The sequence below is a fragment of the Aphelocoma coerulescens genome (genome assembly GCF_041296385.1).
Source record: "Aphelocoma coerulescens isolate FSJ_1873_10779 chromosome Z unlocalized genomic scaffold, UR_Acoe_1.0 ChrZ, whole genome shotgun sequence".
Taxonomy (NCBI): Eukaryota; Metazoa; Chordata; class Aves; order Passeriformes; family Corvidae; genus Aphelocoma; species Aphelocoma coerulescens.
In genome coordinates this window covers 36,659,085-36,676,159 of record NW_027184085.1, presented here as the reverse complement: position 1 = coordinate 36,676,159, position 17,075 = coordinate 36,659,085, and the positions used below count along the sequence as shown (strand labels likewise).

At 37.7% G+C, this 17,075-nt stretch overlaps 1 protein-coding gene across 4 annotated transcripts in view; it reads left to right on the top strand.

Annotated features, from left to right (window-relative positions):
* The window catches only part of LOC138103804 (transducin-like enhancer protein 1), an 83,104-nt gene that overhangs the window by 15,817 nt on the left and 50,212 nt on the right, over positions 1-17,075 (top strand). For 2 of the 4 annotated variants that reach the window (XM_069002375.1, XM_069002374.1), the window contains exons 5-6: positions 5,775-5,837; positions 6,731-6,805. In XM_069002375.1, coding sequence (XP_068858476.1) covers positions 5,775-5,837; positions 6,731-6,805 — 138 coding nt within the window. Of the gene's footprint in view, positions 1-5,774; positions 5,838-6,730; positions 6,836-17,075 lie in introns of all 4 variants that reach the window. The other 2 variants (XM_069002372.1, XM_069002376.1) reach the window with 1 other exon arrangement.

The window sequence follows — 17,075 nt, the reverse complement described above, 5'->3', positions numbered from 1 at the left end:
AAATGGAATGTAGTGTATTAATTTTAAACAAAAGGGCATTCATAATATATGCATATCTCTGTGCTCAACCTGGATTCAGTAACTCATGAACAGCAAAGTTCACAGAATGCTAGCCTTAATCATTTGAAGCTTTTGAGTGTTTAAGTTTTGAGATTTAATTATGTCTCCAACATCCCCTGATCCCCTGAATTCTTAGCAACAAATTTTTGGAGGTGCTAGCGTCTTGCTAGCAAGTACTAACAAAGCATGCAGAAAGCTAAGCACAGTGAAATACTTCTTTTTCTGTAATTGTTCTGTGAATGTGTGTGCTTTCTGTTGTTTTTGAAGATCTTGATCACAAAAAGAATAAAAGCTTCGTCATTTTACTGCACCGCTTATTTGAATGATTCCGTTGGAAAAATTAAAATATTAAATGGATACTAAACTTCAGCACGAGACTAAAAGATAGTTTCTTACTGCATTTCAGAAGTCTTTGGGTATTTGAATGAGTTCTGGCTTGCAGCAGGGATTTAAAAAAATGGTCAAGCATGTCCCATAAAGAGGGCTTTTATTCACATGCCTTATAGACAGATGGAGATGAAAATTGGGCTGAGGTCAAGCCATTTGCAGCATTCTCATAGGCTTCGATTTTCTTCTCATCCCCACCACAGATAATCTCAAATGATTCAGTAATGACCAAAAGTGCAACATTGACCTTTACTTCCCAGTGGATTACTGTGTTACATGCTGTAAACGGCAGGAAGTCCATTTTGTCCTTCCAGGAGGAGTTCAGTGTTGTACTTGGCTTTCTAAGTCTTCAAAGTGTAAGTGGAGGCAGAGTGCTTAAGAGTGCTCACCTGCTAAAGCTTTTATGAATGTGTTTTAACAGCATATTCCTTTCTGTGCATTAAAGGCTGATTCTCTGATTCTTTTGCTTGAAGGGGACGTGCTTCTTTGGTATTATCAGAACTTTGGGGTTTTTTGCTTTACTTTTAATCACGTTATTCCTAAGATGTATTTTTCTGAATTTAATTACAAATTTGATTTTCAAAATTGGATCAAAATAATGGCATGAATAAAAATGTAATAAATAAGAATACATAAGCCCATCCTTCAGAACTGGTGATAGAGTGCTTTCAGATCTGATCTAACTTTGTGATACTGGAAGTTCGGTGCAAGAAAGAATAACAAGCTTCTGACAAAAAATGGACGTTTTTAGCTAAGCACGCCTTTGTAAAATAAAGTCTGGACAGCTTTGTGGAGTCTCAGCAATAATAATAGAGCAGCTGTTGCAGCACAAGTGATTGTTAAAACTAATGTGTTGTAAGATTTAATTTTTGCCTTAAATCACTATGGATGCTATAGCTGAAATTACTACTGGGGTATGTCTTGGTAGACACTGGTTGGAGCAAACCCAAAATTATTCCTGTTGAAACCCCTGAAGCTGAAAGGAGATTAACTAATTCTCCTCAGAGGGAGTCTGTGTTCTTCACTCAGAAGTTAAACTGCTGGTTCCCATAAGCTAGGGCTTCTTACATTAGAACTAAAATACACATGGATGTTTGTTATGCTGTGAAATAGAATTTGGATACTTGTATTATAATTCCTTTCCATTTCATTGCACAAATCCATAGTTTTCAAGAAATCATGGTGATTTAAGTATGATACCTTACGTGGAGCTTTGGAAAGTACAGGCTATCAAAATGCAAAATTATGTGGAATAGACTATTGTAAAGGAAACAGGTCAATACTTTTTTTAACAATGCAGAAGGAAAAAAAAGTTCAATTATACAAACAAGCTTAAGTCCTTAGTAAAATGCATTGTTTAAATGAGTATTATATTTAGTAACTAGTCTGGCTGCTTTGTTCTTTGTCATTATGTTAAGAATTCACTTTTAACAAGTGAGCAAGACAAACTTAAGTACAAACACTTGAGTTTGGCAATGGTTAGGTCAAAACATTTAAGCCCTTACCTAAATGGAACAGAGGCAAAAAAATTACACAAGTGAAAGGAAAAAAAATCCATCAGCTCAACTTAATTTTACAAAATGCAGCTGAATTCCTTCATGTTAATTTTTAATGATACTTCAGAAAGGAGGGTAGCACTTCAGTCAGGGGTCTGACAAGCTAGTCATTTGCAAATAAATCGAAAGACAATCATTACAGCAGCAAGAACCAGTGAATGATGTAGTTTTGTTATTCTTTGATGGGCCTCACACTCAAGTTCTCTATTAAAAATGAATGTATTCAAGAGGCTCTGCATTAAGAACACAAACAGTTAAGGGCACTTCAGATGCTTTGCTAAGAGCTGTCATAGAGCTCAGAGGACTTTCATGAGAGATGCAGGCTTCTGTAGTCTGCTTTATCAAGGAGCCACAGAACATGGGCAATTAGTCATGTTTGTCTATGTTTGAGCAGCTTTCTACAAAGTTTCCATTGTTTATTCATCCTTAGGACCTCTCTATATGTCTCAAGATCAGCAGTTAGGTAATAGTTATGTTATATTCGAAGGCCTCTATAAAGAGGAGATAAGTACCTTTATTTTAAGACTTTCAAATTCATGAGCCCCAGGTCTGGGGGTGTACTCTAATGACCCCAGTTACTGATGCCTAGTCTTGGTTAACAGAACTGTCCTTGACTCCTTCAGAAAGGGGTTTTGCTTTCCAGAGTGAATGTGTATACACTCACAGGCACTCGGGTATGTACTCAAGGGTATTTCACCTTAACAAGCGAACGTACACTGTCTATTGAGCAGTTGCATTTAAATTTAAAGTAACAAATGTCCCTTTTTCTCAACTCTGAAAACAACCCCTTGCAACTCTTGATCAGCAAAATTACATGAATTGTGCATTAAAACCTAACTTTCACTACTTGCTAGACAACAAAAATATTTTTAATGTGTTTGTGAATAAAAATATTTTTTACTTAATATTTGAGGGTAGTGAACAGGAGGTGCATGAAATAGCATAGTAGATAAATAATTTTAAGTACTTTAAATGAGTGTGAAATAACTCTATTAGGCAAACTGTCTTTTAAATGCAAGCAGACTTCTTATGATTAATAGAATAGGCATTTCAGTTTTCCATGTAGATATCTCTTATCTGGCACTTGTAACAACAGCAAGAAATCTCAAAAAAAACTTATTTTATAGCATGTACATTTAAGTTTACCTAGCACTGTTGTTGAATTAAGGTTGCTGTTCATATATGGTCATCAATGATGCCAGCTTTGGTAAAGACAAACTAAGAAGAATACTTTTTTTTTTTTCTGTTCCGATATTAAGTCAGGTGTGATAGTACTGAGACAATAATTTTAATGGAAGATCGCTGTGGAAAGCAAGAAAGTTGATTATGCCCTCTTTTTTAGAAAATAAATTAAAGAAAACATCTAACTGACCTTCATTGGAAGGTAATTGTATTGTGATGCTCATGATGTTGCATCCTTTTATCTTACCATATGATGTCATGTATACTATGTTATTACAGTGTAGCTCAGCTATTTGGGACTTGGGGTAGAAAAAGCCAATAATATGGACAATTTCCATGTTTTACCGACCTTACTGAAAATAGGTGTGTGTTTTGTTTCCTTATAGCAACAATAAGGACACTTACCTCAGAATAGGGAGACTTTTGTATAGGCCGTACAGGCCAAAGAACTTTTCAGTAGACACCAAGTGAGTTTCTTACTTTACTCTTTCTCTATCCCCTCTTGTCACCTGCTGTGATTCATACTGGTTTCTGTCCTGAAAAACAAAGTTAATCTCATTGGTCTAGAGCAATTAACTCCTTGGATTCTAAACATCTTAGCTAAACATCAGCCAAACAGATTGCTGTGTAACAGACTACCTTTCCACAGCTGATGTACCCTGCTTTCTGGAGAGATGTACTAGGTATGTGGAAAAGTGCCCTTTAGTACACATGTTTGGGTTTTTTTTCTCTTTTAACAGAGAAATACAAACAGATTTGGTAATAGTTAAGTCTGATAACCAGTAACAGTTAAGCCGGTAACTTCCAAGTATTAACTTTGCTATTACATATATAGTACTAGTACTAAAGGCTAAACATGGAATTATGGATATTTTATGGTTGTGGCCCAAACAGAATTGAAAAGACCACCGTGGTACTCTGTGAAATTATAACTGTTTCATTTGAGGATAGATATATGTTCATCTTGTTGCGGGGAATACAAATTTCCTGTAAAGCAACTGTGACTTCATTGCCCTTAGTTAAGGGAAACCTTCTTATCCTTAGGAAGAAACCATCCCAGAACTTCTTTGGAAGCTTCTGCAAAACTTTATAGCTTGGATGTATCAAATATCAAGCTTTGGTCAGGTGGAGTGCATCTTGTCAGAGAGATGAGGTATTTTACAAGCCAAGATGCTATCATGTATTTTGTCTGTGTCTGTCAGAGATTGGGAAAGAGGTGCTAAAGCTTGCTAATTATATTTAGATTCCAAATCACCTGTCTGCTAAGATAAAACTACAGGGTGGATTTTGTATCCTAATTATTGTGTGAGTGATGTATAAGGATCAACATATCACAGTGTCTACTTAAAAAACCTCAGAATTATGGGAAGGTGGAGGAAAAGATTTGGTTTAACAGTTAACAGTTTTAGTCTGATTTAAGTGAGTTTATCTTTGCTCAGTTTTATTACGTTGCATAGGAGGCCTAATGATTCACGGTGTGACCTCTTGTTTCTTCTGTCTTAAAATATAAAAAAGCCCCCCAGCTAAACAAGAAAAATCTTTATGGGTTAATTGTATGGCAGAGATTGACAGGAGCTGTCATAGGCTGTGTTCTTGACTGGATGCTGATTTTGGTTTTGTGCAACTGTGCTACAGTGACTGAAATAGCTGTTTTTAAGGAAAACTGAGGAAGCTGTATAGGTACCCTGAGGGTTAATTATAACAGTGGTTCTGAATTATGGGCAGATGTATAGGTCTGAAAATCTGTAAACACAGGTAATACTGAATTATGACAGAAAAAGATCCCTTTACCCCACCAGGAATCCAGTGTTTAAGCTGACATGCCAAAATGGGAGATACGATGTACGAGATACATAAAGCTGCTGAAAAGTGGGACTCAAGCTCTCTGTCCTGCTGTAATCTCTGTTGATTTCACTGAAGGATTGTTCTGTTCTTTACTGGTTCCTAACTTTGTTCTCTTGCTGGCCATGGTTTCACAAATTTGCTGTTACAGACTGTTACATTTTCTGATCTGATTTTTCTTTTCCTTGTGTGCATTATTTTAATTCTCTTTCATTATAGATTTTAAAAGTCTGTGCTTTTTGTATCCATTCTTCCTCACTTCTGTTTTAGTATTTCTTTTGTATTCCCGATGGTATGTTCCTGACAGTAAAACTAGTTTTACCTTCTAATAGGCAGATAAAATTGATCATGAAAAAAGCATTTTTCTTCTACGCCTGTTGCCTTCATGTTATGCTGCTTGATAATTTCAGTAATAATAAATCTACCTTTTAAAAGGCTTTATCATGGAGTTAATGGATTTCAAAAATGCTCTGCTTGTTAATGAACTATGTACAAGGACCAGATTTGTGCCTAAATGTGTATACAGATTAGGTGCTTTAGACATGGCAGATGTCCTAGAGTAGCTAACGAAATCTCTTTCCTTGTCTGGGCTTACATATTTAGTATTTATGTTTGCAGTAGTATGAAAAATGGGTAATTTTTTTGCTACTTTCTTCACTGTCTGAACTTAATATAATCCTGTATATAGTTAATATATGTCAAACCCCCTAAAATGCAGTTTTTAATCAAAATACTTTTCCTCTGTAGACAGAAATCGCCAAGAGATTGAATACAATTTGTGCACAAGTCATCCCATTTTTGTCTCAGGAAGTAAGTAAAACTGTTCAGCTGTTAAAGTGCAATTATGTTGTTTTTCTGTTTGCAAATTAGCTAGTTTTAAGATGTTAATTTTATCACAATACACAAGTGTAAGGAACATCTGTTATAGCTGAAGTGTGCAGACCCCCTGCTAATTTGATCTAACAAATCTGAGTTCAAACTAGTGACAATGGCTCAGCCTCAGTCATTGCCTGAGGAGAGTGGGAGTCTGTAAAATAGTAGCAATACAAGAAAGTGCTTTCATTTCTAATCATGGTGATTGCTTATTAGATATTCAGTTGTCAAATGTAGATCTAGTGAAATAAGCATGCTTGTGTTCTCTACATAATTTGTATCAAAGGTGAGTATTTAGCTCATATGGAAAACACTGTTAAAGGTTGTAAACCTACATTTGGTCTGAATGACTGTGATTTTAACATTTTGTAGGCATCTGCTGTTACATTTTGAAGCTTGTTATTTTCAAACTACTTTTTTACCAAGAGTATTTGTAATTCTTGATTTCAGTGAATCAGTTTTGCCTATTTGAAATTTCAGTCGGTTTTGCTATGTGGGCACAGAGTCTATAAATGTTAAAATTGACACTAATGTAAAGTTGATATTATTGTCCTGTCAACTCAATTAAAAATGATTATTCATCTGCCGGAAAACTAATAATGAAGTGGTGTGGGGTAAGAGATAAGCTGGCTGCCTTCAGGTTTCTTCTTTCCTTTTGAACAGCTGAAAAATAGGGCATTGTTACCTTTTACCTGTATTCGATGTCTTGCAATGGGTAGTGTGGGCTTCTGCAGACAAACTGGTTATTCAAGTATTTGTGATCCTGGTTTGATATGGTGTGGTCAATACTTTACCCAAATTCCTCCCTATAACCCTTCTTCTTTCAACAGCATCAGCAACAAGTGGCCCAAGCTGTAGAACGTGCCAAACAAGTGACCATGGCTGAATTGAATGCCATCATCGGGGTACGTGGCCTTCCAGGTCTACCTCCTACAGTGTGTATAACTTGCTTTCATATCTTACTGCTTTGCTGTTTTTAAAATAAACTTAATGTTTTGATAGCTAACACTGTTTTGATGCCCAGTGTTGCTGAAATGTTTTTGCTTAATACAGATTTTAGCAGAGCTAAAGGTAATAGTTTCCTTTGTCAGAACATAATTTTGTCCAGCAGTGCTGCATGTAACAAAATGTTTTCTGCAAGAAATACAATTTTATAATTTTAGGAGAGCTGCTTGTTTATTTATGGGGATTGTATGTCAGTTGAGCTAGATACTTTTTCCTCATGCTTTTTGTGACACTTGAGTTCTTGGAGCTTATACAACTATTCATTCTTCTTTCTTTCCCTTTCTTGTGAATCTTTCATGAATTTTAAATTAGCAAGCTACTGAATAGAAACTTCACTTGCTTTTGAAGTAGTATTAATTGTCTGACACAGTGTTCTAATAGCCTTTCACCAAGAATGTGCTTTTAAATATGCTAAAAAAGTTAATACTACTTGCTTGTGACTGGTTGTCAATCACAAGTCATTTGCTTTGTATTAATGAACTTTTTGAACCATACATTCCTTCCACTGTATGAGTTCATTTCCCCCGCCACTAAGTCTGGAATATTTCTCATGTTTTCTGTCCTTCCGACTAAGTGAAAGAAGTAGCCGAAACAAGAACCTGTCCTTTCTGATTTTATTCATATGTGAGCGCCTTGAGCGGATTCAAATTACTCATTTATCAATTTATGTTAATTGCTTGTGAGAAGATGCCCTGCTGGTCTTTATAGTTCCCTCAGACACTTTGTAATGATAATTAGACATGCTGCTGTACGGATTAACAGTGCCATAGTCCAATGACGTCTGCAGACAATGGAACCAGTTAATCCATCTGTGCTTAAAATTACATCCCAACTGGAGATGGAAAAAAAAAAATAGGAGTGAGGGAGGATTAAAAGAATGAGCCTCAGCTTGAAAATGCTCCTTTCATCGGTTTCTCAATTGCAGATCTGCAGTCGGTTTGCCTGTGGTAAGCTATTGGCAGTCAATTAGGTGAAATAAACTGGGAGGGTGACCTTCATTTCCTTTTAATAGCTTTTCCTCCCTGAAATGGGGAGCTTCAGTGGATTTTCAGCTTAAATTTTATTCAAGCTGCTTTATTACACTTGACAGATTAGCTTTGCATAAACATACCCCCCCTTCAAATCTGTGCTGTTTTTCCTTCGTATCAAATTTTGACTGTTACTTAGTTGATTTGCTAATCACATCTTAGAAACCCACACAATTACATCTGTATTTGTCAGAATCTCCTCTATGCTTTGCTTGTGTAATGAGTTAGTTTATGAATACCTGACTTGATCTTTGAAATACACAACATGTACATTTGTGGTATTTGATTAGCAAAGATTAGAGAACTGTACTTTCTTGCATTTTTTAAAACCAATTTCTTCTTAAGGATGAAAATGGAATGGAAAACCCTTCATTATGAACTAATTTTAAAGAAGAGTTTAAGCAGTAAAAGGAAACATATTAAAATATATTTTTAAAGATTCTTTCTTGCCTTAAAATAGTGCTACTTAGACAAACCAAATTTTGCTATCTCAAGCATGTCATCTAATTCTTTTTAAAGTCTGCACAATACAGTCTTTTAAAAGCCATAGGATCTAGAAGTACCACATGCCATTAAGAACTTTTGGATTTTTTTTGGTGGGGGGGTGGGGAAGGGAAGCTCTTTGGAAGCAGGAATAGCAGCCCCTACCATTTTTGCTTTCTAATTATCCTAAAGTCACCTGAAGAAATACTTTCCTGTGTCTTATGAAAGACTTCTGAATGATGCCATACAAATCCAAAACTGTGAGTGAGGAAATTAACATGCTGGGCACAAAATGTATTTGATCATGTAGATGCATGCATTTACATAATGCCAAAATTAGATGTATGTCCCAGTGATCTTTTACAGTCTTATTAATCAATAGTTACCTTGTGCCACACAATAAGTTTCATGCTCTGACATATGCTTGGTTTTGTTTGAAAGGGACGGTGTACGTCCTGGAAAATCTGAATAGCATAAAATCAGGCTGACAATTCAGTGGACCTTTGCTCCCCCTCACTGAGCACTCAGGGTGTCAAGCCCTTTCCCCAGAGGGGAGGGCACATCAGAAGCCTGTCTGTTCCTACAAGCGGCAGCTGCACTGAGGGTGAGCACGGCACAGTTTGATAGCAGCTGTCAGTATTGTTCAGGGACCCGACTTAGTGTAAAGAACAATGGAAGGGCCATGCTGCTAAAGTGCAGTGTCTTTCAAGATAAGAAAAGATATAGTAATTTAACGGTTTAGACACCTATTATGAGCATGAAAGATCATCAAACTTCTTTTCAGAGTGCAAATCAGGTGGACCAGTCTGTAACAGTAGAAGATGCGATCGAGTGGCTTCTGGTGTCACACTACCTAAAATACATGCATAAATCTTGAGGATAGGAGGGAAATTTCATTTTCCTAGCTGGTATTAACTTGCCTGGTTTCTCTTGACTGCATAAAATTCTGCATTTTTGCCAGGATTTGCCTTTTTTTCCCCCCTTCCTTTCTGTCCTTAAGGGTCATTGTTTCCTGGCACCAGATGATTTAAGAGTTTCCCAACTGGCTTCCTTCAGCTAGAGCAATTCCTGTTACTCCTGCACAATGTGTGAATTCTGGAAGGGTACAAAGACTTTTTTAATTACTGGGAATAATGTTTTGAAATACAAAATGATTTTCAACTATATTTATTTTATATTTTTTATTTCCAGTTGAAAAGAGGGAAGCCTATTAGAGAACAGACTGTGAGGATAGAGACTTACAGTCTCAAAGGACTGGGATTTTTCAGAGAATTTGCCTACAAAATCAAAAGCCAGGCTTTGGAATAGGTGTATAGCACATACAAAACAGAATGAATAAATTGACACTTTTTTTAAAAAAAAAAAGTAATATAGTTGGACTCAGTGAGCTTGCAAGCAGTGCTAATCCCCTGTGTTGATTAAAAATTCTTACTTCAGGAAAAAACCATGGATGATGTTTGGTTATTAATAGTCATACTTCTGGCCTTACACTTATCCTACATGTTCTTGAAGGCTTTAACTTTCAGCCATGGGGTAGAAGTGTGGCTAAACAATCTCTCTTCAATTTTTTTAAAAATAGCACCATTTAATATTTATTATATTAGAGTGGAATGAAGTAGCAATTTTGCTAGATAAATAATGAACGAAGGAGAAACCTTTAACTAAAAGGATAAGTGCCCCCATTAACTCCTTAGCATTTCTGCAGCTGCAGGCTGTGTCCATTTCTGGGGTTAAGGAATAATCTAGATCATGGTATGAAAGAATTAGGTAGAATATTATGGTTTAACTTGAAGGGTTGTTTTGACTTCTTTGTGGGTGGTTTGAGGGTTGTTTTGTGTTTTGTTTCCTTGTTTGCTTGTTTTTTTTGTGGGGTTGTTTTCTTGAGATATGTCTAGAAAATAACAGGTTCGTGCTAGGAAGTATGAGGGACAGTTAAATTGGTATGTCTAGGTGTGAACAATACAAGATTAGATTTACTTTCTAATCAATAAACTAGTTTTATGTGTAGAATATGCAAATGTCTGAATGAGAAATACAAGCAGCAAACTGGAAACTTTCTTTAGCACTGTATTTTTGATGCATGATTTTAGCATACAACTGAGAAGCCAGGTATGTCTTATTTTGCCTTTTGAGGTGTGTTGCTAATGATTCTGTGAAATATGTATCTTTTGGACTGACAGTGCTCCTGAGACAGATTGAGTTGTTGGCCTCTGAGAGGCCTCTCCACTGTTGCATGAGGTGATTGGCTAAAGGATTAGCAAGATGTGGGATTATTTTTTCTCTCTTGGCTGTGGTTGCCAGCTATCTCTGGGATTGTAGTGTGTGAAGCTTAAGAGGATGAGGTTAACCTCTTGAGGGTTTATTCTTATGAGTGTGTAGTTAATCCTTAGAAAGCCTATAAATAACTAGGCTGTATGTTTCATTATAAAATAGAAATACAGACTAGAGCAGAAATGAATGCAGAATTTAGTGCAAGGGAAGAGCTAAGCAGCTGTAGCATTACTTTAGATCCTTCTCAGCCATGATCTGCATTACGTGCTGAGGGAGGGGAAATTGCCTAGTTCTTTTAAATTAAATAAAATGAGATCTAGTGAACACAAGACACTCTCCTCACTTTTAACATGAACTCCCTAACTACAAGTCCAAATTACTGAACTCTGGCAGTAGGAGCTCTACTGTGCAGCACATCCTGGGTTATTCTTCATATTTTAGAATACATAGAAACCTTAGTTTTATCCTAGGATTCTGTCATGGTGGCTGCTTTTAGAATACAAAGGCTTCTGACTTAGTTTACAAGTTTAAAATAGAAAGCAAGGGAGGAAGGTATTTGTCAGCATGGTAATCAGTATTCTCGAAATACCAGCCCCCAAGCAATGGTCAGATTTCTACTGTTAGTGCTACTAAGCTTGGAGGGAAAGTAACAAAGTGGTATTGATGTGTACTGGTAACTTGACCTACTCAAAAGAGAAAATCTGGGAGAAAGTGTGTAAAATATGAAAGAATGGTGTTAACCAAACTTGGTTTCCTCTTGACACCCTACTCCCACCCCCACACTCTCTGTGGGACTGACGGGGAAATAAAGAATCTTGGAGCAGCAATATAGAGGAAGGTAGTATCTAAACAAGACAATTTTGTGCAGAAGAAGGTATTAGTCATTCTGGAGAGGGCAAATTTGCATCCAAAAGTCAAATGGAATTGAATTGCAGGCCAGACCTCTTTTGTTGTGCAAGGCTTCACGTGGGGTGGATGGAAAAATCTTCACCTTGGCTCTTGCCCAAAAACAAAACCAAAAGAACTTCAGGTGGCTCTCATCTAGATCTAATATCTAAACTACAAGTCAAAGGTAAGGCCAAGTATACAGTTGCAAATTTGTGAAGCCTAAGAGCTTTCAGGAAAGAGTGAAAGGATGACAGTTGAACAGAAATATTGTTAACTACTGCTAGAAGCTGATGATATGCAGCTGCAGCTGTGAATGCAGAGAGAAGGTAGATTCTTATGAGATAACATGTGAGGTACCAAATGTGAATTGGTACCACTTGCTAGGATTCCTTTTTACTTGAGTGGATGTTGGGGATATGGCATGTATAGGTTGAATGGTGTAGAGCTCAAAACTGGTTTGTTTTGCAGCAGAGGTGCATGGTAAGTTTGGAAAAATGTGTGGTAATAGTGAACAAAACAGTCTCAGTGGAACATGTGGCTTCAGGAAGAGTTAGATAGAAGGATTTGATATTGAAGTGTTGATTAATTAATTTTGTGAACTTGTCTCCAAATGATTCTGTTAGACTGGCTTGGAAAGAATGGTTTTGGTGGAATGTTAGGAACTGAAGTTGGATAAAAATGCTGAAATACCACAGTTGAAAGCAAGAATTTGCAGAATGTGGTTGGAGCAGTATGTGTGTATATTCATATATGTAATTGGCACAGAGGGTAAGTTATTTAATCCTAGAGGAAAGGATTATTTCCTCTAGAAAGTGATTCAACTCACCTCTCCTGATTCAAGTATATAGGCAGAATAGCTTACCATGTTTGAAGATAGTGATGAAGTGGATAATATTCATAGAAACAAAGTTAATAAGTAAAAGGAGACAAAATGAAGAGATGGACATAATTTTCCTCTTACAAATGTCTGCTTTGTGTTTATATTTAGTGAGATATGTGGGGGAATTGGAGTAGATAAAGAGTCAGTAGGCTGTGATAAAATACGATGTAACCTTCAGTACTTGTCTGGAAAGTAGTTGGAAATACGGAAGGTTTGGAGGAGGAAGGAGTTGGGTGGGAGAGGTGAATTGGTTGGTCCAAACAAAAGAAAAATTCAGCTTGGCCTGCATATGATGAGAAATTAAATGCAAAGAAGTTAGTGGAGTAAGGGTGAAGGATGGTTATGTTCACAGAGTTGGCCCATCCCAGCATGGGTAGGAGTAGAGCAAGTTGTTGGGAGTTAGCATGTTAAATGATGTAGAGCTCTAAGTTGGCCCGCTTTGCAGTAAAAGCGGTGCAAAGAATGAGCCATATGGATTTTGAGAAGGAAACACTGATAAACTGAGGAGAAATAGTAGCCACTGCATGGATGGGAGTGATGTGGAATGCACAGGCAAAATACACCTTGAACTAGGTGCCAGTGTCAACGATGGAGTCACTGAGAGTAGGACCGTGCAGAGGAAGATGCAGGTGGAAGTAGGTACAGGGGGACACAAGTACTGTAAATATTAAACATTGGAAATGTGCAAGAAAACAGCAGCCTGCTTGCTGTGTTTATCATGGGTGAAGAGCACAACAGACTGTTGAGATAGGGAGTGTGTGGGAGGACAAGACAAGAAGCTTGCTTTCCTTTTCTTGCATAGAGAGAGGCTAGCAGAGGCAGTTAGGATAACTTTGGGAAATAGTAAAGGCAGAACAAAGACACAGTTTTCACAGCATTTTTCTGTAACTCTTCAAGATGCATAGGAGTTTGTTTCAATTGCAGAATTTCTGTTATCTAGCAACTGCATTTGTTTTGAATTTTTTAGAGTACTTGCTGAACTACCAAGGTTGCTATATTGTATAATAGTTAATTGCCTGGAAGTAATACAGAACTGCTTGAAACAGTATCTAGTACTGTTTATAATGGTGCTGGCTAACTGGCTCTGCAAATCGAATACTTACAAGCAGCAGCAGTGAGGAAGTAAAAGCACAAATTAGCAAAAGTGCTTAAGTGCATGTTCAGAAATGATTGTTGTTTGGTGTGTCAAAGTCGTTACGGAATGTAGACAAAACATACAAGAGTCTGGTCTTGGCTTGGAACAGTAAATAAAGATTGGTGTAATGCTTTTCTTATAACTGTCATATTTTTCTTTTTTTGATGTCTCTGAAATGTTTTTATAGTTAGTAGTTGATGGGACAAAAGGGTGGTGAGTATAATTTCAAATCCTCTATTTAACTTCTGCATTTTAATTTACTAAAAAGCTTTGCTACTTAATCGTTTCTGTCATGTTCGGCAAGAGTTAAATTTCTGGAGATTAAGAGAGCCTGGAAGGAAAAGAAATACTTTTTTAGATAATCATACATCAGTAATAAAACCCTCTAGAGTAATATCTGTAAGTCATTTCCAAATTGGTGCATGCTTGAACTAGTTGTTTTTGGCAGCTGTGCAGCAGGAGCATGCTTTTGAAGTGTTGGATGGTGGTGGTATGCTAACAGTAGCTAAAAAGGCAAATACATAGATTTGAGGTTAGAAGGTGAGTAATAGCAGGAATTTATGGTTGCCGCAGAAATGAAATGTGCTGGCAGTTTCTGCAGACCAGAAGCAGTGTGCACTGACAGCTTCATTCTAGAGACTTCAGGCTTGCATCTGAGTCTTCAGGGAAGGCAATATGTACTTGTCTAAAATTAAAGAAAAGCTTTGTTCTTCAACTGACTTAGACTGACAGTGATAGAGGAATGTGAATGGTTTCAGAAAGCCAGCCTTTTTCTTGCCTGGACCAGGGATACGGTCGTCTTCTGTGACTTCTAGACTGTGGTTCTGAATTTGTTACTTTCGTTTAGAGTCTGGGAAGTCCTTTGGTGGAGACATGTTTTCCCGAGCAAGGATCATTTTTTCTGTGGTGACTGACTCTACCCCTCCTGTCCTGTGGTATCTGTTTTTTACAAAGGCTTGTCTGGCTCCTCCGTTGGTACAGTCTTTTTCTCCTGGTTGCCTTCAGCTTTGCTGTTTATCCCTTATTTCTTCAGAATTTAGCCTAAGAAAAGAAAAAACCAATGTAATTTTATCTAAGTTAAATAGCAAGGCAAATAACATAATTATTACAAGGGCCCTTAAAAGTGTGGTCTTCTGATTCATTTCTATTTAATTTTGGTTTTTTCACTATGAAGTGTTTGAGACAGGAACTGTTCTTAAGCCAGCTCTGGAATATTCATTTTTAGAAGAATATATACAAACACACCAAAGATCTATATTTTTACATAGAAGTATAAACAGTCAATATATATGTAACATATACAGAACAGTATGTAAAATATATAGTATATGTCGTGTGTAACAATGTATTAGTCATATGTTAAGATGTAAAATATTGTGTATGTGTCATACAAAATGTGGTGTGTTTGTACATACATAAAAGGTTATACTAGCAAAAGGGCTTCTTTAGTTTGTGGGCTGCTTGTTGTGTTGCCATTATAGCTGCTGATACAAGCTCTGCTCATGCTTCAGTGGGTCTGCACGTGGTACAACTGTGGAGTTTTAGGTTGACTTGCAGTGCGTAAAAGCACAGAGGAAGGAAGAAAACCCTTTTCTATCGGCAAAAGCCTTTGTGTGGGTGCAGCTATACCACTGGAGTGTTAATGCATCTTGGGGAGAAGATGTCACTGAACTGGAAGAATTCCATCTGCTGGTGATGCCCCACATCCTCGCTGCAGGGCTCTGTCTGCATGGGGTAGGATGATCCACACACAGCGTAGAGAGGTTGCTAGTGCAGACCTACTCCAGTGAAAACGCAAGTCGTGCTGGCAGTGCCATATAATTATTCTATGTTAATGGGGTGTTAGAAATCCTGCCATTTAAGAATTATCGCTAGAAGTTTGTTAAATAGTTAATTGCTGATCACTTTAGTGGAAAAACAGCTGATGGGCTTATTCACTGGGTGCGGTGGCAAATCATTTGGGTGGGGTCACCCACATCTCTCATTTACTGTTTACAAAAGTGATCTGAAGTGCATTATCTCTTATCTTTCTAATTCTGATGCCTGGGCTTGCCCTCGAAGATGCCAAAAGGAAAGGCAGTGAAACCTAGCTGTTTATGGAAAGACAGGGAGGTGCAGCAAAGATAAGAGTTGCTGCTCAGATTCATGCTAAGGGAAAGATAAGAGTCCTTTCTCCCTCGCAATGTATAGTGGTAATGTAGAAACTAATCAATGATTGGTTAATAACCTATCCTTGAATATTAATTTTTAAATGCTTTTTTTGAATTATATTGGGAAGCATTAAGGACCTGTTTCTCAGTTCTGTAGGTGTAAAGATAACTACAGTATTAAAATTTTAAAATGTGATCTTGTGATTCAGCAAAAGTACTGGTATTGGCCATGTCATTAATAGCAGCTCAAGCCCTTCTAGCGTTGGAAGACCTTTTTGTTCTCTTCTCATTAAAAAAACTTAAAATTTCTCATAAAAATACAAAATATTTTAGAATACAAGCCAAAAAATACATGTACAGAATCAGAATCAAAAGAATGGATAAGGTTGGAAGGGACCGCTGGGGACATCTGGTCCAACCTCCCTGCTCAAGCCAGGTCATCCCAGAGTACATGGCACAGGATTGTGTCCAGATGGTTCTTGAATATCTCCCTTGAGGGAGATTCCAAAATCTTTCTGGATGACCCATGCCAATGCTTGATCACCCACACAGTAAAGAAGTTCTTCCTCATATTCAGGTGGAACTTCCTGGGCATCAGTTTCTGCCCATTGCCTCTTATCCTATTGCTCGGCACCATCAAGCAGAGCCTGGATTCATCCTCCTGACACCCACTATTCAAATACTCAGATATTGATCAGGTCTCCTCTGTAATCTCTTCTTGAGACTGAACAGGCCCAGCTCTCTCAGTCTTTCCTCATACCACAGGTGCTCCATTTCCAAAATCACCTTAATTTCACTAGGTGAAGGCTTCACTAGGGCTGAGTAGAGGGACAGGATCACCTCCCCTGACCTGCTGGCAATGTTCTTCCTAATGCACCCCAGGACACCACTGGCCTTCTTGGCCCCCAGGGCACACTGTTGGCTCATGGACAGCTTGTTGTCCACCAGGAACCCCAGGTCCTTCTCCACAGAGCTGCTTCCCAGCAGATCAGCCCAAGCCTGTGCTGGTGCCTGGGGTTATTTCTCCACAGTGCAGGACCCTGCATTTGCCTTTGTTGGATTTCAGACAGGTCTCTGCCCATCTCTCCACCCTGTCAAGGCCTTTCTGAATGGCTGCACTCTGGGGTGTTGGCCACTGCTCCCAGCTTTGTGCCATCAACAACCTGCTGAGGAGGCAGGTTTTTTTTTAACAAAAAAGTTAAACAATACTGGACTTATTTTGAACCTTTGAGTACACCGTTAGTGACGGGCTTCCAACTAGGCTTCGTGTTGTTTTGAAGTAGCATCATGGATTACTTTGAGCATGTTGCTGGGTCTCCTGTATCTGATTATTTT